The sequence below is a fragment of the Coptis chinensis genome, chromosome 7 (genome assembly GCF_015680905.1).
Source record: "Coptis chinensis isolate HL-2020 chromosome 7, ASM1568090v1, whole genome shotgun sequence".
Classification (NCBI taxonomy): domain Eukaryota; kingdom Viridiplantae; phylum Streptophyta; class Magnoliopsida; order Ranunculales; family Ranunculaceae; genus Coptis; species Coptis chinensis.
In genome coordinates this window covers 82569426-82595712 of record NC_141462.1, presented here as the reverse complement: position 1 = coordinate 82595712, position 26287 = coordinate 82569426, and the positions used below count along the sequence as shown (strand labels likewise).

General features: G+C 36.4%; 3 protein-coding genes and 1 pseudogene across 4 annotated transcripts; all 4 read right to left on the bottom strand.

Moving 5' to 3' along the window:
• Positions 1-6011, bottom strand: LOC147489361 (polyubiquitin-like). Of its 2 annotated transcripts, XR_015201656.1 has the most exons (3): positions 5659-6011; positions 4198-5292; positions 1-149 (listed from the first exon to the last, which is right to left on the bottom strand). XR_015201656.1 is itself a non-coding variant. In XM_086571870.1 (2 exons), the coding sequence occupies exons 1-2, from the start codon at positions 5801-5803 to the stop codon at positions 4379-4381; spliced, it is 1059 nt and encodes a 352-aa protein (XP_086427996.1). In that variant the 5' UTR covers positions 5804-6011; the 3' UTR covers positions 4062-4378. The 2 variants fall into 2 exon arrangements, 1 of the variants encoding a protein (XP_086427996.1); XM_086571870.1 differs by lacking the exon at positions 1-149 and having other exon boundaries at positions 4062-5292.
• LOC147489362 (polyubiquitin 11-like) lies at positions 436-951 on the bottom strand. The gene has a single exon (XM_086574622.1). The coding sequence runs from the start codon at positions 949-951 to the stop codon at positions 436-438; it is 516 nt and encodes a 171-aa protein (XP_086430748.1).
• LOC147489359 (polyubiquitin-like) lies at positions 4062-26287 on the bottom strand. Its single transcript, XM_086571871.1, has 3 exons — positions 26140-26287; positions 24919-26019; positions 4062-4197 (listed from the first exon to the last, which is right to left on the bottom strand). The coding sequence occupies exons 1-2, from the start codon at positions 26167-26169 to the stop codon at positions 25102-25104; spliced, it is 948 nt and encodes a 315-aa protein (XP_086427997.1). The 5' UTR covers positions 26170-26287; the 3' UTR covers positions 4062-4197; positions 24919-25101.
• On the bottom strand, positions 13830-14411 carry LOC147489360 (uncharacterized; annotated as a pseudogene).

The window sequence follows — 26287 nt, the reverse complement described above, 5'->3', positions numbered from 1 at the left end:
TGAAGAAGAAACTAACAGCAATTGATTGAGAAAAAGATCAGACTTCAAGGCAGGTTTTAAGTCTCCAAACCAAACACAACGCTAAAACTAATTCAAAAAAGCAAAAAGATAAAGGATCACGACAATTGTGCCATTTTGAAGTTGAATGCCTTTGCAGAATGCAGAGAAGCCTTTGTCGTCCATGAGGGATCCGTAGCTCTCATAAATCATTTCTTGTCAGGAGCTCAGCACTTCAAGCAAGATTTTAAGTTACAATAACAACTGCCCTTAATCACCAAAACAAAGTAAATAGAACATAACTAACCAAAAGAAGGATGAAGCTTATATTATCTAGCAACCACAAAGACAGGGCACCAAATGAATGGTGTTGCCATCCTCAACATTGTAGTTGCCTAAAGTGCGTGAATCCTCAAAAAACCAACCATTGAAGACAAGTCATTGTTGTTTAGGAGGGATTCCTTCTAGCTGCTGGATCATTTCTTTCACATCTTTCCCATTGTCTGAGCTCAACACTTCAAGTTTAAGTTTCTTTCCTGTCAAACTTTTCACAAAAATGTGCATGCCATAGATCAAATTCAAAGTCTGTCCTTGAGGAATATTTAAGTCTGCCAAATTCGCATCATTCTCCAGCTTCACATCACCAAAGTAGAGCCTCTGCCTGTCTGCTTCGATCCCCTCCATGCTTTCAATCACATTCTTGACATTCTTTATAGTATACCAATTTTTCACGTTAAGATTGATAGTTCTCATGTCTTGCTCAATGCTCACACTTATCTGCATAGCATCTCCAAATCGAAATACTGCATAAAGGATGGACCCTGCTTCAATGTTGCAAGCTGCCAGAGTTCGACTATCATCGAGCTCTTCTCCCAAGTAGATAAGATCATATTGGTTAGCTGTGATTCCCTCTTTGCTCAGAATCTTGGCCTTTACATTACAAATGGTGCCCATCGTATCCACCTCCAGTGTAATTGTCTTACTAAACTGTGACAACAACTTCGTCTACGAGTATCTTGGCTCCAGAATGGAGAAACAGATTGAGTAGAACCTTCTTTAAGTCATAATCAACCAATTTCTTATCACTGTCAAGGCTGTTTGCACCAAAGAATAACTTCTTCAGATTCATCATTGAAACACCTTCTGTTTCTGAAAAGTACGCTTTCAGTTTACGAATTGTGTCAGATTCCATCACTTCTAAAAGAACAGTTTTCATCACCCGCATGTTTATCTTCATAATCTACATAGAAACACCACAAAACAGCGAAACATTTCATAGCACAGCAGGCCCCCTCAGTAGCATTTAAAAATAAAAAACAACCAGGGGTGGCAACAATAATGATAAAAGGTCTGTACTAAAGATAAGGTGATGAATTGCTGGAAAACATTAAATTATACCACGACATTGCAGACATGAAAGTACACATCTTAAAGGAGATAATATATTAGCATGGAGAACCACTTGAAAAAATCATACAAATGAACCATGAAGATTGAAAACATATATGAAGAGAAAAAACGGAACAATATAAGACTGCATATAAAGAGAGTGACTTCAATTATGGAACAATATGGCTACTCAAATGATTCACAAATGATATCCCGCAAGCATTTGCAAATGAGTGTGAAAACTGAAAACCGTTCCACTTTGTGTTAAAATTGAGCGTCCTCTTGACCTCTTGACCGCTTTGTAGAAAAGATAGTGGAAAACAACAGAGTGAAACAATGGTATTTAAAGGGCTTTGGTTGTGTGTTTCGTAGGTGATCCTCAACACCGGAGTTATTATCAAGATTACTAATTTCAATCAAAACTAAAAAAACCTTGGCAGTGCATCTTAAAGCAGATTACCTTCAACTTTAAAACATTTTCACATTTCTAAATATCAGCTCAAAAAGAAGGGTACCCCCAAAAAGAAGTGCCTTATTTTCAGCAGGCTCCACAGTAGCAGTTTCCTTCACGTCGACGTGAACGTTAACAAGCTCCATTTGAAATTTCCCTTCATCTACACTATATTCAAATACATGACCTTCAGAATGCTCCAGCAAAAGTTTCCTTTTGGTCCCACGATCATTAGAAGATTCCTTTGCACCTCTCTTTTTCTCCATGATTAATTGAAAGCCTTAACAACATGTTAGTATTCCACGTCAATACATCATAAAAAGCATCAGATACATTCTTCATGGATGCTGTACGTTATGAATGCATGTTTTACTAATTTTATCTAACACCCTACTAAACCGAAAAAAAAAATAGAATAATAACAGCAGTAAAAGGATAAACGGTGGAAACCAAGAATATAAACATGTGTAATATGTAAAACCAGCGAGTGAGTGAAGTATTACTCTCAAGTAAAAGGTTTTGTTCACAAGTACCTAACAAGCTGTGGTTTGTGGATTGTATCTTCTGTAGCAACAAACAAGCTATAGCTCTGTAAATGAGAAGAGTTTGAGAAGTTGTTTTATAATGCACTTTGGGCTTCTTTGATAAGCTACACCACTTTCGACTTTCGAGAGAAGTGATGAGTCAAGTGACCCATGCCTTTTGAGAACCGAGCCAGCTAGCTCAGAGCCTCAGACTGAACCTAATTTTTAGAAACAGATTAAAAATAGGATAAAACTAACTCACATGACCCAGCACACAAAAAACGTCCAAGTCAATTCTGATTGGTGTAATTCTCTCTCTCCTCTCTCCTCACCAGCCAATCACAACTGACTTCTGAAGTCTTTTTTTTGTGCTGGGTCATGTATAACAGTGGCGCCCTTAAAAATAACCAGGTGTAGAGTGTAGACTACTCTATGAAGCCATGAAGGGCGTATTGCCGTATTCTAGTTGGAAGACAATTTTACTTTGGTGACTTGCTGGTTAAGTAAGTGAATAAGTGGGATGAGTTGATTGCTGCTGCATGAGGCTACATGGTTCTTTGGTTAGTCTATGCTTGCTGTATACTAGGCTATTCATCATGGCGGTGAAAGGCTCTGCAACAGTGTACTTAAGCGTTTAGGACATATTAAATTCCACTGACCATCTGCGCGCAATTGGCCAAAAGTAAGCAAAAGCCTTCGTATTTGCAGCACTAAGGCTGAGTCCAATGGCTCCATATCTCTTTAAAAGTAGTGTTAAAGTCAATAAAGTAGAGCTAAAGTCAACAAAATAGAGCTAAAGTCAACATATTTTACTCTATCATTATTTTTCTATGTATATATACAAAGGATTTTACTCTCTATTTCTATTTTACTCTCTATATATAGAGAGTAAAATATGTTGATTTTAGCTCTACTTTATTGACTTTAGCTCTACTTTAGCTCTACTTTATTGATTTTAGCTCTACTTTATTGACTTTAACACTACTTTTAAAGAGATAGGGAGCCATTGGACTCAGCCTAAAAAGATAAAAGTGTTCTTCTAACTCAAAGAAGCTGATATCTGTTCTAATCAGTGTCACACATACAAAAGTGCACCTCTTCAATATTGCCAAAAGGCTAGCATATCATTACAAGTTTATGTTCAATAGTTACTGTTGACCAAAGCAATTAAAAGTTTTGTTATTAAGACCAAAAAATGTACTTTTTTAACATTTAAAGTAATTTTGAGGTTTATCTTGCCAATTTTTCTTAGTTCTTTGTTGTATTGGAGATCTTTAGGAACTTATTTGTCACCTTCCCAGTAGGATTATATTGCCAATTATATAGTTCTTCAAATTAACTCTTCCTACCATTGGAGTTCTGATGATCGACTCCTTAGTCCTTACTGAACAAAGGTGACAAATATAAAGACCAACAGTGACGGGCGACAATGACTTTAGTCTATGCTAAAACCCTATAAATAGATTATGAAGTAATTAAATCATAAATTTACTCAGATATATGCCGTTCCCACAAAAAACGAAAACGTGCACCTAAGAATTTCGACCTTGCTGAAAAGAGATGACCATATTCTGTTCCTTTTTTTTTATATATAGATATTATGTTCCTTACCGCCTGCTGATTTGGTTACAAAAATATGGAGGCTCACAGTACCCCACATATTTGGTTCTAGGCATAACAACTGTGTGTAATGACCAAAATTAAGAAGAAAGTAGCAATAATTGATTGAGAAAAAGTCCATAATTAAAGCAGGTTTTAAGCCTCTAAACCAAACAAAACACAAAAAAGTACATCCAACAACCAAAAAGACAAAGGATCACCCATCGTCAATGTTGCCTTCCCAGACAAGTCTTTTTTGTCCAGGAGGAAATCCTCAACTCTTTCAGATCTTTTGTGGTGTCAAAACTCAGCAATTCAAACCAGATTTCAAGTAAGAATAACAACTGACCCTAAAGACAAAAAAAAAGTAAATGGAACATAAGATAACTAACCGATAAAAAGATGAAACTTATACTATCTAACAACCACAAAGACAAAGCACCAGATGAATAGTGCTTCCATCCTCAACACTGTAGTTGCTTAAAGTGCGTGAATCCTCAAAAGCCCTGCCATTGAAGATAAGTCGTTGTTGATCAGGAGGGATTCCATCTACCTGATGAACCATTTCTTTTACATCTTTGATGGTGTCAGAGCTCAGCACATTGAGTTTGAGTTTCTTTCCCGTCAAACTTTTCACAAAAATATGCATGCCATAGATCAAACTCAAAGTCTGTCCTCGAGGAATACTCAAGTCTGCCAAAGTCACATCATTCTCCAGCTTCACTTCACCAATGTAGAGCCTTTGCTTGTCTGCTTCAATCCCCTCCATGCTTTCGATCACATTCTTGACAATCTTTATAGTATACCAACTTTTAACTTTAAGATTAATAGTTCTCATATCTTGTTCAATGCTAACACCTATCTCCATAACATCACCAAATTGAAATACTGCATAAAGGATAGACCCTGTTTCAATGTTATAAGCAGCTAGAGTTCGACTCTCATCCAGCTCTTCTCCCAAGTAGATAAGATCATGTTGGTTAGTAATTCCCTCCTTGCTCTGAATCTTGGCCTTGATGTTGCGGATGGTGTCCATTGTATCCACCTCAAGTGTAATTGTCTTACTTGATTGTGACAACCTGACATATATCTGTATTTTGGCTCCAGAATGGAGAAACAGATTGAGAGTAGAACCTTCCTTTATGCCATAATCACCCAATTTCTTATCACTGTCAAGGCTGTTTGCACCAAAGAATAACTTCTTCAGATTCATCATTGAAACACCTTCCGTTTCTGAAAAGTTAGCTTTCAGTTTCCGTATTGTGTCGGATTGGCGGATTCCATCACTTCTACAGGAATAATTTTCATCATCCTCATGTTTATCTTCATAATCTACATAGAAACACAACAAAATAGCGAAACATTTTTTAGTACCACTAATTAAGAAAAAATATGTACTAAAGATAGGGTGATGAATTGCATGAAAATGCAAAATTATAGCACGACATCGCAAACATGAAAATAAACATCTAAAAGGAGATAATATATTAGAGTGGAGAACCAATGTATGGGCGTTTAGCTTGAACGCATAGCTTGCATTCTTTGCAATGAGAACTTCTTGATTCATGATTCATATACTAGCATGGAAAACCACTTGAGCAGTCAAGTGTAATACTCAAGAAAAACTCATACGAATAAACCATGAAGATCGTAACACATATATGAACAGAAAAATCGAAACAATATGAGACTGCATACAAAGAAAGTGGGGAATTCCGCAGTTAGCACCGTAGCCAGATTTAGAGTGCTGATTTACAAATGATGGCTCGCAAGCAATTACAAATGAGGATAAAATCCCATCCACTTTGTGTTGAAACTGAGTGTCCTCTTGACCGCTTGGCATAAAAAATTATGTAGAAAAGATGCTGGAAAACAACAGGATTAAACAATGGTGTTTAAAGGGTTTTGGCTGTGTGTTTGGTAGGTGATCCTTAACACCAGAGTCACTATCAAAATTATTTATTTCCATCAAAACTAAAACACTTGGCTGTGCTTCTTAAAGCCGATTACTACCACACACACAAAGAAAAAGGATAACAAAACATTTTCACAGTTCTAAATATCAGCTCAAATTTCTATTTCACAACTCAAAAAGACCTTATTTTCAGTAGGCTCCACAGTAGCAGTTTCCTTCTTGTTGACATGATCGTTAACAAGCTCCATTTGAGATTTCCCTTCATCTACAGTATATTCGAATACATGACCTTCAGAATGCTCCATCAAAAGTTTCCTTTTGGCGACATGGTCGTTAGAAAATTCCTTTGCATTTTTCACCATGATTGATTGAAAGCCTCAACTACATGTTAGTAATTCCGCAACATAGACGTCATAAACGCGAAAAGTTCAAGTGAACAGAAGCATCAATTTTACTGTTAAAATCCCAAAAAAAACAAGGGGGGGATAGAAAAAAGAAGCTCCGATTAGAAAACAGCTTCCTTTAGAAATGAGAGGAAAATCACTTTTCCTATTTTCACTCTCAAAAACTCTCTTCTTCCTCCCTTTTTTCTGGAATTTTATTTCGCTCAGCTTAAAATCAGATACATTCCACATACAACACAAGTTACTGAACAATGACAATGCCAACAAATTAAATTTCACTAGTCGTTTAGCTGAAAATAATATTACCCTAGCTCTTTCAACTGTGAGAATTGTTGTGTGAACATTTCAATAACAGTTCCATACATGGAAAACAAGGGATGCTTTGAAAAATAATCGGTTCTTGTAAATTAGTTCATGCACTCTCTTCTGTTTCATCCCTTTTTTACCTCAGGTCTCATCTTGAAAGAAAAAGAAGAAGATCTACAGTTACATGTTTATAATTTAATACTCTGTAGAAAATGTAGTTGTGAAAAATATGACTGCCATGAAATTCAAGGGATATAGAATTAATACTCTAAACGTTATGAATGCATTTTTAGTTTTTTACTAATTTTATCAAATGCCCAACTAAACCAAACAACAACAACAACAACAAAAGGTTAAACAGTGAAAACCAAGAAAATGTAAAACTAGCAAGTGGGTGAAGTACTTCTGAGTTAAAGTTGGTACCTAATTAGCTGTCGATCGTATCTGTAGGAACAAACAAACTAGCTCTGAAGATGAGATGACTTTGAGAAGAAGTTGTTTTAACTTACTACACTACTTTGGCTTGTTTGACAAGCTACAGAGAACCGGTGCGACTTTTGAGAGAAGTGAGTCAACTGTTATGAGACCCAAAACTCTATCCCTTCACTATTTACGTATTTAGACCAAAAACACTTCACCATCTTCGCACAATTGGCGGAAAGTAAGCTGAAGCCTTTATATTTGCTGCTTGCAGAAGGATCTAGTCACACGCGAGCGCGCGCGCGCAACACACACAAAATGTGCACCTCTAACGATGCAAGCCGAACTCTCATTGGTCAGTTAATATAATGCGGCCTTGCCTAAAACCAAAGGTGATTTAATTGGGCACTTATCAAATTGGAATGGGCAACTCAAAAAAAAACAAAAAAATAATAAGTTTGTCATTAAAGTCCAGGCCCAACAACCAATTCAACTGGTCCCAAAAACTCAATTCTCAGACAAATTCAAACCGTGTGCATATACACTAAGGCGACATGGTGGTATCGTTTGAGTGTACACACACACGGTTTGAGCTTGTCGTTTGAGAATTGACTTTCTAGAATCTCCATTGAACGTTTGAGTGTACACTCAAGTGGCTTGCTCACATCGTTTTAGTGTGCATTTAAACGGCTTTGCCATATTGTTTGAGACAGAGCTCTCTGTTTTTTCTATAGAATGGTCTGATCATGTCGTTTGGTATCACAATCAAGCGGTATGGCTGGGTCGTTTGGGGCTTCTATGGGGCGACATGGTAGAGTCGTTTGGACAAAAATAATTGAAAAGTTCTAAACCAAAGAAATTCCTGATTAACCAATAAAAATTGATTACATAAACACCAATTACACTTTTCTTATACATAAATACCGAACAATTTTCTTATAATACAAATCATTAATCGATTATAATTGTACAATAATTTATTTAAACAATTATCTGTAAAATTGAATTAGTAATGATCAATTATCAACACATTCCAATTGAATTAGCAAAATTGAAATCTGATTTAAAAAATTGGGTTAGGAAGAATACAATTAGTTGCACAAATTACATACACTCTGCACTCTTTATCTGTTATGACATAGTATCTATATAACCAAATTAAAACATGTAATCAAATATGCCAAAATCTAAAATAATAATTTGTTTTATATCTAAATTTTGTATTTTTTATTTTTTTTTTTCAATTGTGAATCATAAACTAGTTTGGGATATGGGATTTGGGGTTTAAGGTTCAGGGTTTACAAATTTCGTACCAACATATTTTACTTAATTATTCGAAATAATAATTTGTTTTATATCTAAATTTATTATTTATTATTTTCTTTTTCAAATTGTGAATTATAAACTAGTTTGGGATTTGGGGTTTGGGGTTTAGGGTTTAGGGTTTAGGGTTCACAAATTTTGTACCAACATATTTTACTTAATTATTCGAAATAATAATTTGTTTTATATATAAACTTGTTATTTTTTATTTTCTTTTTCAAATTGTGAATCATAAACTAGTATGGGATTTGGAGTTTAGGGTTTACAAATTTCGTACCAACATATTTCACTTAATTATTCGAAATAATAATTTGTTTTATATATAATCTTGTTATTTTTTATTTTATTTTTTAAATTGTGAATCATAAACTAGTTTGGAGTTTGGGGTTTAGGGTTCAGGGTTTATAAATTTTGTACCGATATAAAAAAAATTTAATTTCAAACATATTTCACTCAATTATCCAAATTTAAAATAATAATTAGTTTTATATCTAAACTTGTTTTTTTTTTTTTTTTTTTTCAATTGTGAATAATAAATTAGTTTGGGGTTTAGGGAAACATATTTCACTCAATTATTCGAAATATATCAACATTTCAAATATCTCTACATAGAATACTCAAGTTTCTCATTTACTCCTCCGATCCTTACTCCTTTTTTCATCAAAATCCGTATTCCTTACATAGAATACTCAAGTTTCTCTACATAGAATACCCAATCAAAATCCTAAATAGAACACGAAGATGAAGAATAAGCATTTGATTAATGTTTGAGGTGCAACAACAAATTAGAGAAGGAGAAAATAGAAGAAATGTTGAAAGTGAAGAAGTGAAACAAAATGTTGAAGGTGAAGGTGAAGAAGTTGAGGAAATAGAAGATGCGACTAGTCGAGCAAATGAGATACCAAGAAATCATCGACGACAATAACAAGCAAACCTAAATAATGAGATAACATTTGATTAAAATGAATACAAAACACTTGATTGATTGAATTAATGAATGAATCTACAAGAGAACATTGATTAGAATGAATGCAAAAAACTTGATTGATTGAATTAATTAATGAATGCAAAACACTTGAATGAATGATTGGTAGAACCGAGCCCAAACGATACCTCTACGGGTGGATTTGAGGGACTCTATGGAACTACATGGTAGGGTCGTTTGGACCCTCTATGGAACTATATGGCTGAGTCGTTTGGACTCTCTATGAAACTACATGACTGGATCGTTTAGGAATCCTATTGACCGATATGGCTGGGTCGTTTAGGAATCCTATTGGCCGATGTGGCTAGGTCGTTTGGACTAAATTTAGTGAGAAGTTCATATTTTTTGGTGACTTTAAAATCCCTCATTATACAAATTGTTTTAGACTCTTGTTTTATTCTATATATAGGATCATTTTCCGTTATCCGAGAACCAATCATCTGTGAACTCGAATGACGTGGATTGTCAATCAATTTTAAGTGATACAACATAAATTGCACGTTATAAATACATTTTTACTAATTTTGTCTAACACCCACCAAAAAAAAAAAATAATAATAATTGTAAAAAGGATAAATGGTGGAAACCAAGAAAATAAACAATGTGTAATATGTAAAAACAGTGAGTGAAGTATTACTCTCATGCATAGTTCGGGATTTCGGAATTTTTGGAATTCCGACAAATCCAAAATCCAAAATTCATTAAATTTCGACCTCTATATATTCAGAATTTTAGTTGATTTCAGAATTATTAAGATTTCGACTCTATATTTGGAATTCCGATTTTTTGAAAAATCGAAATATTATGCGGAATTCTGACGTTTCATTCAGAATCACGAACACTGCTCTCAAATAAAAGGTTTTGTTCACAAGTACCTAACAAGTTGTGGTTTATGGATTGTATTTTCTGTAGCAACCAGTGTTCGTGATTCCGAACGAAACCTCATAATTCTGTCTAATATTTCGGTTTTTCAAAAAATTAGAATTTCAAATATAGAGTCCAAATATTGATTATTCCGAAATCAATTGAAATTCCAAATATGATAAAGGTCGAAATTTGATGAATTCTGAGAATTTCGAAATCCCAAACTATGGTAGCAACAAACAAGCTAGCTCTGTAAATGAGAAGAGTTTGATAAGAAGTTGTTTTAAGGTAACTAGTTTTGAGCACGTGGGATATGCCACGTGTCTGTGATACAATTCATTTGTTTTATTCATTTTTTCTCAAAAATCTTAAGACGTTTTTGCCTCTAAAATAAACCAATTATTAACTTGATATCTAAATATTTATTTTGTAATTTAAGATGACAAATAGGGAAATAATAGTCTAAAAGGATTATTTTGATTGAGACAACTCAATTAATACATTTGCCCATGCCAATCATCTCGTCAGCCTTCATATTTACTTTTTAGCCCTTACAATCTATTTAATATTATAATAATATTTAACTGTCTCTATTCCGAAATAATGTAAATGAAGTTGTCTCTTTGTGCTAACGGATTTGCCACAGCTGTCCAGGTCACTCACCTACGCCTCCTTACAACGTAGAATAGATGCACTTTGGGCTTCTTTGATAAGCTATACCACTTTCGAGAGAAGTGATGAGTCAAGTAACCCATGCCTTTTGAGAACCGAGCCAGCTAGCTCAGAGCCTCAGACTGAACCTAGAAATAGAAACAGATTAATTAAAAAAACACCAGACACACATTCTATGAAGCCATGAAGGGCGTATTGCCGTATTCTAGTTGCAACTTGCAAGACAATTTTACTTTGGTGACTCGCTGGTTAAGTAAGTGAATGAGTGGGATGAGTTGCTTGCTGTTGCATGAGGCTACATGGTTGTTTTGGTTAGTCTGCTTGCTGTATACTAGATTACTAGGTGATTCATCATGGTGAGGTGAAAGGCTCAGCAACAGTGTACATAAGCGTTTAGGACATATTAAATTGCACTGACCATTGGGGTGCAATTGGCCAAAAGTAAGCAACAGTCTTCACATAGTACAAAATATTAAGATATGGGTATTTATCGATACTCAATTTCTCAATATGTAGTAGATATTGTGAATATTTCTTGATATATTATGATATATTATTTATATTTGTTTGAAATATAATGATAATTATTAAATAAAATTGTTATATACATAAAATATCGCCAAATATCCCCAAATATCATAAAACATCCCCAAATATCACAAATATCGCCAAAATATCATCGATATTTGTAGTCCTATATATCTCTAAACATATCGTGATATTTATATATTTTTATCTGAAATATAGATAGATATCGACAAATATCACGATATTTTGTACTATGAGCCTTCATATTTGCAGCACTAAAACACTACTAAAAAAATGACATATTATGACGCTTGTTTTTTATCTATCTTGACGGCTTTGTTAAAAACCGTCAAGATAGGAGTTTTAGTAATATTTTTATGACGGCTATTGCAATATTATGTCGTGTATGACACAAGCATCATGAAATTATAATAAATTTATGGCGGCCAAGGCAACATTATGTCGTGTATGACACAAATGTCAAGAAATTATAATAAATTTATGGCGGTGTTGCAACATTATGTAAAGTGTATGACACAAAAGCGTCAAGAAAATATAATAAATTTATGGCGGGTTGTTGCAACATTATGTCGTGTATGACACAAGCGTCAAAGAAAATATAATAATTTTATATAATTATATGACACAAGTGTCAAGAAAATATGATAATATTTCTTAAAACAATCAAATTAGCAATAGAATAAACCGTAAACATTCTCACAATTTTTTGGGCACTAGCTTTGGTCCATTTTGGATTTCAATTAAACGTCAACAACTAAACCGAAAAAAGGAATACCAAAATCAATAGACTCCTCACTAAGAATTGAACCGTCAATAGACTCCCCACTTATAAAAAAAAAACTTATCCTGCCGCACTCCATCTTTACTCTCTCAGTCCCCTCCTGCCGCACCAATCTCCCTCTCTCTCCTCAGTCCTCACCACCACACCATCAGTAAGTCTATCTCTCTCTCTCTTTTTAAAAACTGATTTTCTATTAAGGTTTTTAATTAAATTTGACTCTATTGTTAGTGTGATTTGGTGAGAAAAATGTTGCTTGCAGTGGATGTGTTACCGAAGCTCAGTGTGAAAAATGTGAACTTTTGTAAACTCAGGGAGGCTTGTATGAAAAATTTGAACTTTTGCTGTAAAAGGGGCAAAAGTTGTTATTGATGCAAACACTGGTCGTTCAAAAGGTTATGGGTTTGTCAGGTTTAGTGATGATAATGAAAAGTCGCGAGCTATTGATGAAATGAATGGGCGCTCTAGTACATTCTAGTAGGCCAACTAGCGCATTGGTGTTGCAACTCAGGAAGGCTCTTGGACATCAGCCAGCGATATTCTTCACAAAGTATGCGTGAATATAGTTTGTTGCCTTTAGAATTGTTCATACCAAATCATTCTCGATAATAGTCTTATTAGAAAGAAATCTATATGGATGAAAGAAACGCCAAAGTCTTGTGCGAGAAACGGGAGGAGGCTCACGGGCTTCAAAACAAGGGTCGGAAAAGATCGTCGGTGGTGTCTTTGCTTTTAAGTCGGAATATTTAAATGAATTGTTGAAAGTAGTTTTGAAGAAGATGGGAAAAATAGAGTGGGAAAGAAGCATGTTAAACCCTCGTCCCCCCCATGAAATAACTTCATAGAACTGGTCTTCGAATGCCTTTAACACTTCTCAAGACGTCTTCACTAGGTTGCACCATGACATATCTTTTGGATTACTAGAGTCTCAGCGTCTCTGATTGCATGGTTTACTTTGGCAATGGCAGCTGCAATCGCTTAGGAGCTCTCCGTTCTTCTTTGTAGAGCTTGATCCATGAATGGGCGAATTTGCAATGGAATGGCTGTTGGGGTAATCTTTGGCTGCTAGCTTTGACCTTGTCTTTGGAGGGTCGATCATGGTAGTGGCAACTGGGTTGTCATTGGGATTCTAGCTGGTGGTGCTTTCATTTGGCTTTGTAAGAAAGATATATATATATATATATATATCTTTCTTATTTCTGAATCATTAAATATTAAACCTTGAGTTGTGATATTAGTTACGTTTCCACACCCAATATATTGGTCGCCACAGTTTCTAACCATTTGTGTGTCATTATAGACATTAGACAATCTTCTCCGAGGTAAAAATCCAGTAGAAGGATTTCTTTCCTCAGGTGGCGCTCAATCACGCATAATCTTGATGGTGTGTTCTTCAAACATACAATTTACGATTGAGGAATTTATTTCGCCATTCATAATTTTGTCTTCATATGTGTTTTTTCCGACCAATAAGAAACCATCAAGCATTCGGCTTTTACGGTTCCTTGAACAATATGGGGAAGTGAGCATGTTGAACATAAAGGGTCTTTGATGCAAATAAAGTCATTATACCTGTGACATTTAATATCATCCTCCTGCTACCTCTGGATGGATTTGGCCTCCCCAAGAAGATGAAAAAGTTAAAAATATTGTTTAAAGCTTGAAGTTGTTGCAAAGGATCTCAAACATCTCATCTAGAGTCCCCACACCACAGGAGGCGATAAATGACTATACGATCGGCGGCACATCTCATTGCAAAGATCCACCAATCCATGTTTCCTGGCAGAGAAAAACCTACACTTTTGGAGCAATATGAGGTTCTCATCCTTAACCCTTGATCATGATCTTCTAGTAATGTGGAGCTATTTACCTATCTTAAACCCGCCGACTGGTTTCTTTGCTTGCAGTGCACCTTTAGTTGCAGCATCCATGAGACCTGGACCAACTCCCCGTCCATGTTGCGGCGTCTAAAAAGATTTCCAATCTCTCACCAACTCTACCGTTTTTGCATGTAATGTGGATGGCTCCGCCCCATTCTTGAAGAACCCAGGTAAACGACTCCCCTTCCAAGCTTGTGTATGAGTGCATAGCAGTTCTGTATCTCTTTCTTCACCTCATCTGGGCTTGTTCTTTCTTCAAATTCACTCTTGCACATAAACACTCTTCCTGAATGACCCCTTGGCTTTAAAAACTTGAATTTTGATGTCTGCTTATCCATTTTCTGCTAGCCCCTTTAGGAAGTCCTGCACTATGTCTTGCACAAGCATCTGCTGCGAGGTTAGTCACTCTTCATGCACTGGTGGTGCTGCCTATCACTTTGTGGGGTTGGAAGTAAAGTTTTTCCAGACCATGCCCTCCAACAGCCCACTTGACCATCTGCAGACCATAATAGTCCACAACTACCACTCCAGGGTCCCTCAAAGGGCCAATGCAGCCACACACATCCACTCACCTTAGGCCATTGCAGGGCCACAACAACTCACCTTAGGCCACTATCAGGTCTAGAAAACCTTATAATGGGTCTAGAAGAGTGACCACCTGCTAATGCACGATAGTACCTATCCCTACAGTATACTGGTCTTCCATCAGCAGCCTCAGTAGTAGCTACTGCTAGATTATCATCTCCCATCACATCCTTTGGCAATCTTAGGCTAATAGCATGCAATAGTGCACTGAGTGATAGAAATCTTTTGGACAATGATTATCGTAAACACCAATGCCTTTCAGTTGGAAAACGGAGTACTAGAGTAGCCAAGAGTCAAGTCTGTTTAAAGTTCAGAATAATATATTCTAGGAGATAAAGTTTGATGCGCTAATAAAGTGAGGTATATGCGTTTATTTCTTGGCAAGTACCTGCTCCCAAGGGTGCTGTTAGGAGCATGCCCTCACGTTCCTAAGGCTTGCTAATTCTTTTTGAGATGCACTGTTGTCACACCCCGAATTTCGACAGAATTCGGAAAAAACATTATTTGTCCCCGACTCTTCGATCTCCGAAGTGTGACGCACTCTCAACTTCCAAAAACCCATAAACAGTTTTAAATATGCGGATAATTAAAACCAATAAAAATTTTAACTTAAATAACAGTCATCTTCATTACAAAAACAATTTACAAATGAAAATGCAAATAACCTTATCTCAACTGAAAATCTATATCACCTCAAGGGAAAACAAAACTTATCCTGAGATGCAATGCTAACGCAAACCATAAGCAGCAACCAATCTTCTTCATCACTAAACCTGTCAAAACTTATCAACTATGTTCATTGAATGAACACACCCGATAAGCAAACATGCAAATCGGGTCAGCATTATAAAAATGCTGGTGTGAGTAGCCCTAAAAACAACATATAATAATACATATATATATACACCATCCATAAGGCAGTTAGTTCCTCCACCGAGGCGCCTTAACTTCCAACAACTAGTACAACAACCTTAAGTATACTAATTAAGGCAGGTAGTTCCTCTACTGAGGCGCCTTAACTTCTCACTAACTACACAACAAACTATACGCATCATAAATAAGGCAGGTAGTTCCTCCATCGAGGCGCCTTAGGTTCAACTGAACAAATAACCACACAAACGTATTATATACGTACCTCATTTCCTGCTCAATCACAGAGTGGGTCGTCTCTGCCCAAGTAATTAATTTGACCCACCCTTCTGCAAAACCATATATAATCATCTATCTACAGATACATCATTAACAAACATATTACCATAATTATATTAATTAAGGTTTTCTTTGCGTGTCCCTAAAATCACGTCGTATCTATGTCTTACCTAGTTTCCCTGGCTACCACAATCGCTACCCAACGCCGAACATGTACATCCACATGCCTCCCTTACATAATGAGCCACTCCGTGCGTAACCACCTGGCGGGATGCGCGCACCACCGTAAATCCTCACACGGAAGCCAAATCTATGTAAAGATCGCCACTATTCGGCATAAAATATTGCGCATCATCGTTCTATTTTGCGAACGGAATAATCAAGCCACTATTATTCGCCCGGAAGGCCGCGAAGGCCATTCAAATTTTAACGAACGCCGAAAGGGGCCGCCCGAAGGCCATTCAGATTAAGCGAACGCCCGGAAGGGCCAATCACATGAGTTGTGGTAGTCAGGTTCTAGGATTTTCGTTATGTAATTTATTCAGGTGTCATACGTTAATGACTCATAAACATTTCTACTATATCACGTGCAGGTCAATTACCTTATTGCACTAAGCCATAATATCTAGAAACATCTCAATTATATCTCATAGTCACTTTCATTCATTCACGTGCCAATATATTATTGCACTACACCACACTCCCGTGGGCAAATATTCACCAATACTATATTAGCATCTCACATATAAAATAATGGAGTGTATATACATTTCTCCAAGATATTGCATTAATATAAATATCCCAGCATATTATCTCATGTCACAATGTTTCAACGTATCGCATACATCTTTATTATAACGTATTAGGAATATAATGTCTCCTAACATCTCAATATCGTCACGTGTCAAAATACACAACATCAAGGTCAAATCTTTCTTAGATAATGACCACCAAATATATACTAGCTTCCACAGCATTTTATTACTATATGTGTCCATATAATATACACATAAAACGTAGCACAAATAAACAGTCCACAGTCCACAATCAAAGCCCAATATATATATTTTACACACTACTCACGTCAAAGCTAAATTAGATAATGACCAACCAAGTTATACAATATCCGACAATACATTATTACTATATTTGTCCATATAAACAAATATGTGAAAAACTGGAAAAAGTCAACATTCACAGTCAACGGTCAAAGTCAACGGTCAAAGGTCAAAGGTCAACACATCATGGTGAAGGTCAAACTCAACATGTCATGGTCAAAGTCAAAGTCAAAGTCAACATGCCATGGTCAAAGGTCAAAGTCAACCGTCAAAGTCAACGATCGATGGTCAAAGTCAAACTGTCCTAGTCAAAGTCAAACTGTCGTTTTCGTGTTCGACAGGTTCATGGTCATAGCCATGGTTCATGGCTAAGGTCAAAGGTGCATGGCTCATGGGCTCATGACCACGGTCCTGGTTTGGACCCAACTGGCCAAGCCCAAACCTTATTACCCGGAAGTCTAAAAGTCCACTTATTTATTTTACCTGACCCAATTAGATCTATTTTAAGTCCAATGGACTGGTCCATGCAATATTAGAAAACTAGCCCAAAACAGTTAAGTGGTTCAGTCCAAAAATTTCAAAACAAAAAGAAAAGGGCCCAACCACTTAAATTAGATTTCGGCCCACATAAACTAAAACTGAAATTTCGGCCAACCACCATCGAAATTTCGGCCAAGCCACTAATAGAATTTGGGCCCCAAACCAAACATCTAAGGCTTTGACCGAACCAAACAAAACAAGGTCGGCCCAAGGAACTTAACCCACACCCGCCCAACCTAAACACCTAAGGCCCAAGCCCAAACCGTCATCTTCCTCCTCCAGGTGACCTCCACCTCCACCAAAAATCCGCCATCACAAGTTCCCCCACGACCACCCACTTCAAACACACGGTTTTGATCCTCATGAAACCCCTACATCTTTAACAAAACCAAAACTCTAATTCTTAAATTCAACATATCGCCCAAAACTAGATCTCGAGAATATTCCGGCCGCCATTAATGGCTTCCACCAAGCTCTAACCGACAGACCCATCATCCCTCAATCAATCCTCATAATCCCCACACCAACAACCCATTCAAATCACGAAAATAAATACAAAAAACCCAAATCCTTCAAGAACCGCGATGCGCCATTAACGGTTCAAGCTTTCTCCCACTTCACAACACTTTCCCATCACTACAAACCATTCAATCCATACAACTTCGACCGTAAACCTTCGATTTCAAAACCGGCCGGTTTAACCACCCGATCTCCCAACCCGACAACGACCAAAACAAAACAACCCACACACACAATGTAAAAACAAGTTCAAAGCGAAATTTAGTTTGGGAGTGGGCGCCCACTTAATGACCCGCTTTTGTCGTTTCGGCGGTTTAACCAATTTTTTCAAGTATGAAGCGGGGCCGAATGCTAGTAGCGATATGAAGCGGGGACAAAATACAGTCTCAACGGTATGAACAATATGAGTTTCAAAACGGAATCTAATGCTAATAACAAAATACTTAACCTAAAATATGAGCGAAACTTTTAACGTTATCTGGCATACCGCGAAACTATAAATCCGGTGAAATAGCAAAATAGCTACTCACCTGTATGAACAGCTCAACGAATCCTCCTAGCCCGATTCGTCGCGCTCCAACGCTCCAGAAATCCAGCTTTCATGCTCTGCCTCCATTTTTCATTATTCTATTCTCCAGGAACCCTATTTTCTAGAAAAATGTATTTATATACTTGGGTCCGAAACCCAAGCCCAACACCGACTCGGGCCCAAAAACCAGGCCCACGTATCCCGAGTCCAATCCGACGAATTTTGAAAATAATTAATTTAATTAATTAATAAAATAGAAAAATACGTATTTAAAAATACGGGCGTTACAACTGTTGTACTTGGCTCCCTCTAATAGCTTGTTGTCCATGTTACCTCAGGCTTTTTTGTTTTGAAAGAAGAAAATAAAGACTAAATTGCTTGTCTCAGCTTCTTAGTGTATGTCAAAGGTCATTTTCTGCCCTTTGTTTGTTTGAACCCACTTCCCTTATAGAGGAGTCTCGCTTATCGTAGCTCATCTCGAACTTCAGTTTCATTACGTGTAGTCAGGAAGCAAGCAACCTGTAGCTATGAGTGAAATGTATGGCCATTGACCATGCTTATTATCTCTTAGAACAATTGCAATTTCTTTCTTTTTTTTTTTTTTTTTTTTTTTTTTGTCAATTCCTCTGATTTATTTCTTCAGTAAAGTACTTACACAAATTTGTCCACCTTTAGAGTAAAACCGATGTTGTTCTTTAGTTAGTATGCTAAAGGGATACTAAGTACTTCTCTAAAATGGGGCAAGAACCGATACCACATTCACTCGATGGTAATATGGTCGACAGGTAGAATTGGAAGACCTTAGAATGATCGATCTGTGGCAGCATCACCAGACCTAGGCTCTGAACTAAGCCCTTCATATCCATCCTCTTATCCAGCTGCAACTTAAGACAAGCGTGCTTCTGGGCCGGAGTTGTTGGCTGACCCGGGCTCCATTCCATCTCTATGCTACCTCAAATTCATGTTGAGGGAGAAGGAGGAGTTCAGCTAGATCAGATCCGGAAACAGGTAGCGCCTAACCCCCCACGTAAAGACTGTTTGACTCGAGGGGTGATATTCCTATCAGCAAGGTTAGGAAACAGATTGGCTGTTTAGTTATGAAAGTGTCCTGCCTACTGGTTAGACTTGGGAGGTCGGGCCCAATGTCTTAGGTTTGATTAACACCTTCACTAGGGGATTTAAGGGGTTTAGGGAATACAAGTTCTAACTATGAAATAAAATAAAGTAACGATGGTCTTTTATAGTTTGTTCCTTTTCCTTTTCTTGAAGTGTGTCCTATCGGCCTAATATTATGCTTTACATTATTTGTTGTCACTGGATCATGAGGAAGGTCAGTCCTGTTTTAGGAACTGAATGCAATATTTTATGGGAAGGGTTGTATGTTGTGTTAATGCAAGGAAGGTAATTGTTGCTTGAGACTCCTTAAGAACAACCAATATCTTGTTAGATTTGAAAAACCACCTTTATAATGCCTCAATTTATCGGCATCTATAGTTTGGATGGTGCCCACTTTTGTTAGTGTATCTTTGTGTCGTGTTTAGACTTTATAGAGATGAAAAGAGTTATTTATACTTTTAGATTTTAAAGATCATTATGGATGATACATTTTTATCAAGATAATATGTTCTTCTTTTCAAAGAAGAAATGTTCAATTCGGTTTACCCTTGAAGGATTAAAGCTTGCAGCTGCAATTGGTATCCCAAGAAGTTATTTCTCATACTAATTGCAAGTATATAAAAAAGAACAGAGATGATTGTAATTTCTTTGTTGACTTATGTAGCTAATGAAGTTGGCTAACACTAGGACATATACAAGCGGACCTTATTGAATTCATTTGGAGTTTATCGAGTACATCGAGAAATTTATCTCGGCATAGGTATGTGCACCATTTATATATATTTTATGTTTGATAGGTTTTTGGGGGTTGTATATGAAAGCTTTAGTCTGAAGATTTTCCACCATACATTTTGAATTTAGGTATGATTTCTTATGTTCTTTCCTTTGTCATAGTTGATTGCATCTCTTTCGTTTAGTAGTTATTGACTTAGTGTGCTAACACATTGTTTGTGTATTTTTTTAATATTGTGTAGAAGTCGTTATATGATTATAATTTTAGTTTACTTATTAAACAAACTAACACATTCTTTTTCATATTTTTTTTTAGGTTATAAGTGAGATAACACGGTAGCTCAATTAAGTTTGTTTGAGATGGACCTGTTGATTAGCAATTTGTTGGTTGGGTTATGTAAATTGCATTGTTGTTGGATTATGAGACTTGATTTTGAATCAAGTGCTTAAGTTATTTAATTTTTTTCTCGGTGAATAAATCATGTAATATGAATAAGTTCTTGGGATGATTTATGTTGGTAATAAAAGTATGATTCTTGTTTCCGTAATGGACTCCAGCTGTCAAGTGTTTGAATGTATTGGTGGTGTCGGAATGTATTGGTTTACAGGAATTTCAGATTTACATGAATTTTCAGATTTACAGGAAAAAAAAAAGAGATATGATGGCTTCCAAAGAACTGTCGTGTGGCATACCAATTCTTGACAGTTTTTAGTGTTAATTTCTTGACGCTTTTGTTTCTTAGGATGACGCTTAAATAAAAACAGTCATAAATGAAGGTTTAGTTCTTGACACTTTTTCTAATAAATTATGACGGTTAAGTAAAACATGTCATGCAAAAGGATCCAGTTATGACGTTTATAAATGAGTTTTTGTCATATTAAGTTTGAGCTTTGATGTCAACTTCTCTAGAACCGTCATCAAAATTATGACACTTTTGGTTAACTTTTATGACGGGCTCTATAATGACAGTAGTTTTTTTAATGAAAAAATGTCATTAAACCTGTTTCATGACGGCTAAAAGCCGTCATCACAAGTCATTTTTTTAGTAGTGAAAGGATAAAAGTGTTTTTAGTTCTAACTCTACATCTGCTCTAATCACTGTGTCACACACACACACACACACACAAAAGTGCACCTCTTCAATATTGCCAAAAGGTGAGCATATCATTACAAGTTTCTGTTCAATAGTTCCTGTTGACCCAGGCAATTAAAGTTTTTGTTATTAAAATAACCAAAAAAAATGTACTATTTTTAACATTTAAAAGGTTATCTTGCCAATTTTTCTTAGTTTGTGTTTGTTTAGTGGCAAATCTCTAGTGGAAAAATATTTGATTTGCTAGTATTTTTCTACTAGAGTTTTGTCAAGCTAATTTGTAGTGAGAAAATTTCAGTTTGCCAGTGTTTATTTGCAAAAATTTATAGTGGGAAAATGTGAGATTTGCCAGTTTTGCCAGCGTTTGTTTACATGGTTTTTTTTTTCCGTGGCAAATGATTTTTTAACTTTTTGAAAATATTATTTTTTTGGTTTCCAAACTCAATGAAGTATAAAAATAGAAAGAACATTGAATTCCAATTACGTGAACTTCCTAAGTATAGCAGGTGAACAAACACCTCGGTTGGAGAAACAAACTCAAATTCCAATATCCCGACTGCTCAATAAGCATCATCACACCACTAACATACTACAACACCATTTTATTAACTCATCATCTTGATACATCACCAAGGATCATCAACTATTGCAAAGATGGAACTACCAAATTAAGCAAGTAAATTGGACAATTCAAAACCTAGTCCAACATAAGAATTTTAAAAACCAAACATCCCATTAAATTAAATGCCCAAAACCTCTACTCACATATGCAAAACATGGAATACCAAACTGAAAATGGCTCCTCTCGCGTGACGCTTAACACCTAACGCCTTTGCGGTGGCACCAAACAAGAGCAACAAATGGCAACAAACATCGTAGCACCCAACAAAGAAGAACAACGAGCACCACCAAAGAACACAACAATAGCACCACCCGGCACCTGGAACCGATAGCGGCACCCAAAGACGCAAGACACCAAGCACCAATCGCAATGTGAGGCGACGGCAAAAGACACAAAGACACATCAACTAGCAACAAGAGCACCCAAAGACGCAATAGCACCCCAAAGACGCAACAAATACCCTGAAAGACCTTGCAAAGAACAACAATGACACCTAGCACCTTCCAAGTAGCACCCCCAAAGACGCTGAACACCCAAAGACCTTGCAAATGCTTGAATAACAACACCCACCCAACCACCTAAACCAACCTACACACAAACACCCACCTAACAACCACTGACCAGCGTACTACCACATAACAACTTACACACAAACACACACCAATCCACACACACCAATCACTACACCACTAAACCACCTGCCACCTACACCACTACACCAGCACCACGTACACCACTACATAGTAGACACATCACCAGCACCACCTATACTAAGTAGTAGACACCAACGCACCACTACACCATCTACCACCGCACATCACCACACACACACACACACACACACACACACACACTCACTCACCATGCTACCACCTACCACACACACACACAACACCACAAATACACACCATCCAGCACAAACCACACAACACCACCAGCACACTCACACACACACCTAAGAGGGCATACATATGATTCAAATAGAAAACAAAGGCAGAGTTGAAAAAGATGTTGGATAACTCATGATAAAAGATGTTGCATGAAAAAGAAGTAATTGGATAAATCAATGAATAAACACCAATTTCATGATGCAACATCTTTTTCATAATTGGATAAAAGATGTTACAAAGGCAGTGTAGAATCCATGATGTAGCTCCACTGGAAATCAATAAAATGCATGATTTGTCTAAATTTCATAATATATCAATTGTAGTATTTTATGCTTAAGAATAACACTAACAAAGTTAATGCAACTATCTTAAATCACATTTGCATTTGCATTTGCAACATTACATACTTTCATTCCAATAAGTAATTGAGAAACCGAAAGTCTACTAACCGTAACTCAGAATTTCCCTTAGCCCCACCTCATTCCTAATGGTTTGCCTGATCCCCCCGTTCAGGGTTCATAATCGTCCTAAAACCAATAATATGAACTTGTTCCTCATCCTTATTCATCTCTTTCAGTTGGAGTAATTGCTGAAACTTCCTTTTGAGTCTCTCTCTCATCCAAAACAGGCTCAGCCCCAATTCTCTTCTTCTGAATTCCCAAAACAACCCCAATTCTCCTCGAAACCGGTTCAATATCACTTCTTCTATCCTCTCTAGTCCGACCTAATATTGGATCAATCTCGACTTTCGGTGAATCGGGCAGTCCTTCCATTCTCATCGCGAGACCAAGTGTTGATAGAGTTTCCTTCATGAATGAGAGAGGAAGATGAGAGCGAGAGACGGTGGCAAATTTTTCTCACCCTAGTGGAAAAATATCAAGTGACAAAAGAGTTTAGGGGGGGAGGTGATTATATTTTCCCACTTCTAGTGGGAAAATTTCGTTTGCCGACAAATGGTAAATAGTGTTTGCTAGTGCCTCTAAATGCACTCAAACACTGGCAAATGGTGCATCTAGTGGGAAAATAAAATTTGCCACCCCCATTTGCCACTAAACAAACACAGCCTTAGTTCTTTGTTGTATGGGAGATATTTAGGAACTTATTTGTCACCTTCCCAGTAGGATTATATTGTAATGCGCAAGTTCAAATTAACTCTTTGGAGTTCTTAATTCTGATGATCAACAAAGATAGGGGTGCAAGTGATATCCAAATATTCGAATCTGATATTTGAAAAATCATATATTATCTAAAAATTTCAGATATCGAATTCTGATAATTTTGGAAATCGGATTCTAATAATTTTTTAAATTTGAACTGGTTTCGGATACGGATACAGATTCAGATATTGCCCACAGCCCCACATCCAATAATATCCGATCCAATTTTAAAAACTAATAATATAAAATTATAATAACAAAATAATAATAATAAATGACATATGTATATATTTATATTAGTTTTTATAATGGTAAAATGAATTATTTAAAAAAAATAAAATTTTAATTAATATTAATTTTCGGATCGGATATTATCCAATTCAGATAGAATTTTTAATATTCATCCTATTCGGATTGGCTCATATCCAAATCCAAACCTATCCGTTTGCACCGTAAACAAAAGTGACAAATATAAAGACCAACAATGCCGGGGCGACAATGACTTTAGTCTATGCTGATGCCCTATAAATAGCTTAAGAAGTGATTAAATCATAAATGTATTCGGATATATGCAGTTCCCACAAAAAACGAAAAAGTGCACCTAAGAATTTCATCGCTGAACTAAGATGACCATATTCTGTTCCTTACTGCCTGCAGATTTGGTTCCAAAAATATGGAGACTCACAGTACGCTACATATTTGGTTCTAGGATAACAACTGTGTGTGATGACCAAAATTAAGAAGAAAGTAACAATAACTGATTGAGAAAAAGTTCATAATTAAAGCAGGTTTTAAGTCTCTAAACCAAACAAAACACAAAAAGTACATTCAACAACCAAAAAGACAGAGGATCACCCATTGTCAATATTGCCATTTTGAAGTTGAATGCCTTTGCAGACAAGTCTTTTTTGTCCAGGAGGGGATCCTTAACTCTTTCACATCTTGTGGTGTGAGCTCAGCAATTCAAACCAGATTTCAAGTACGAATAACAACCAACCTTAATTACCAAAACAAAATAAAAAGAGAACATAACTAACCAAAAAAAGGATGAAGCTTATACTATCTGGCAACCACAAAGACAGGGCACCAAATTAATAGTGTTGCCATCCTCAACATTGTAGTTGCCTACAGTGCGTGAATCCTCAAAAGCCTTGCCATTGAAGACAAGTCGTCGTTGTTGTTTAGGAGGGATTCCTTCAAGCTGATGAATCATTTCTTTTACATCATTACAAGTGTCAGAGCTCAGCACATTGAGTTTGAGTTTCTTTCCTGCCAAACTTTTCACAAAAATACGCATGCCAGAGATCAAACTCAAAGTCTGTCCTCGAGGAATACTCGAGTCTGCCAAAGTCGCATCATTCTCCAGCTTCACTTCACCAATGTAGAGCCTCTGCTTGTCTGCTTCAATCCCCTCCATGGTTTCGATCACGTTCTTAACATTCCTTATAGTATACCAACTTTTACTTTTAAGATTAATAGTTCTCATCTCTTGTTCAATGCTAACACCTATCTCCATAATGTCACCAAATCGAAATACTGCATAAAGGATAGACCCTGTTTCAATGTTATAAGCAGCTAGAGTTCGACTCTCATCAAGCTCTTCTCCCAAGTAGATAAGATCATGTTGGTTAGTAATTCCCTCCTTGCTCTGAATCTTGGCCTTGACGTTGTGGATGGTGTCCATTGTATCCACCTCAAGTGTAATCGTCTTACTTGACTGTGACAACCTGACGTTTATCTGTATTTTGGCTCCAGAATGGAGAAACAGATTGAGAGTAGAACCTTCCTTTATGCCATAATCAACCAATTTCTTATCACTGTCAAGGCTATTTGCACCAAAGAATAACTTCTTCAGATTCATCATTGAAACACCTTCCATTTTTGAAAAATTTGCTTTCAGTTTCCGTATTGTGTTGGATTCCATCACTTCTACAGGAATAATTTTCATCATCCTCATGTTTATCTTCATAATCTACATAGAAACACAACAAAATAGCAAAACATTTTTGGTACCACTAATTAAGAAAAAATCTGTACTAAAGATAGGGTGATAAAACCAAATATGTAGGAGACAGCAGTGATCAAACAAAACCTTAATTGCATCAACAGGGACTAAGAACATAAATTTTTAATAATTCTTTTGGCAATGTTGAAATTCTGAGGTTGCGCTTTCTTTTTTGTCACAATTATTCAATTAATTAATGACAAAAAGGTAGTCCGACATAAGATAACTTTGATTG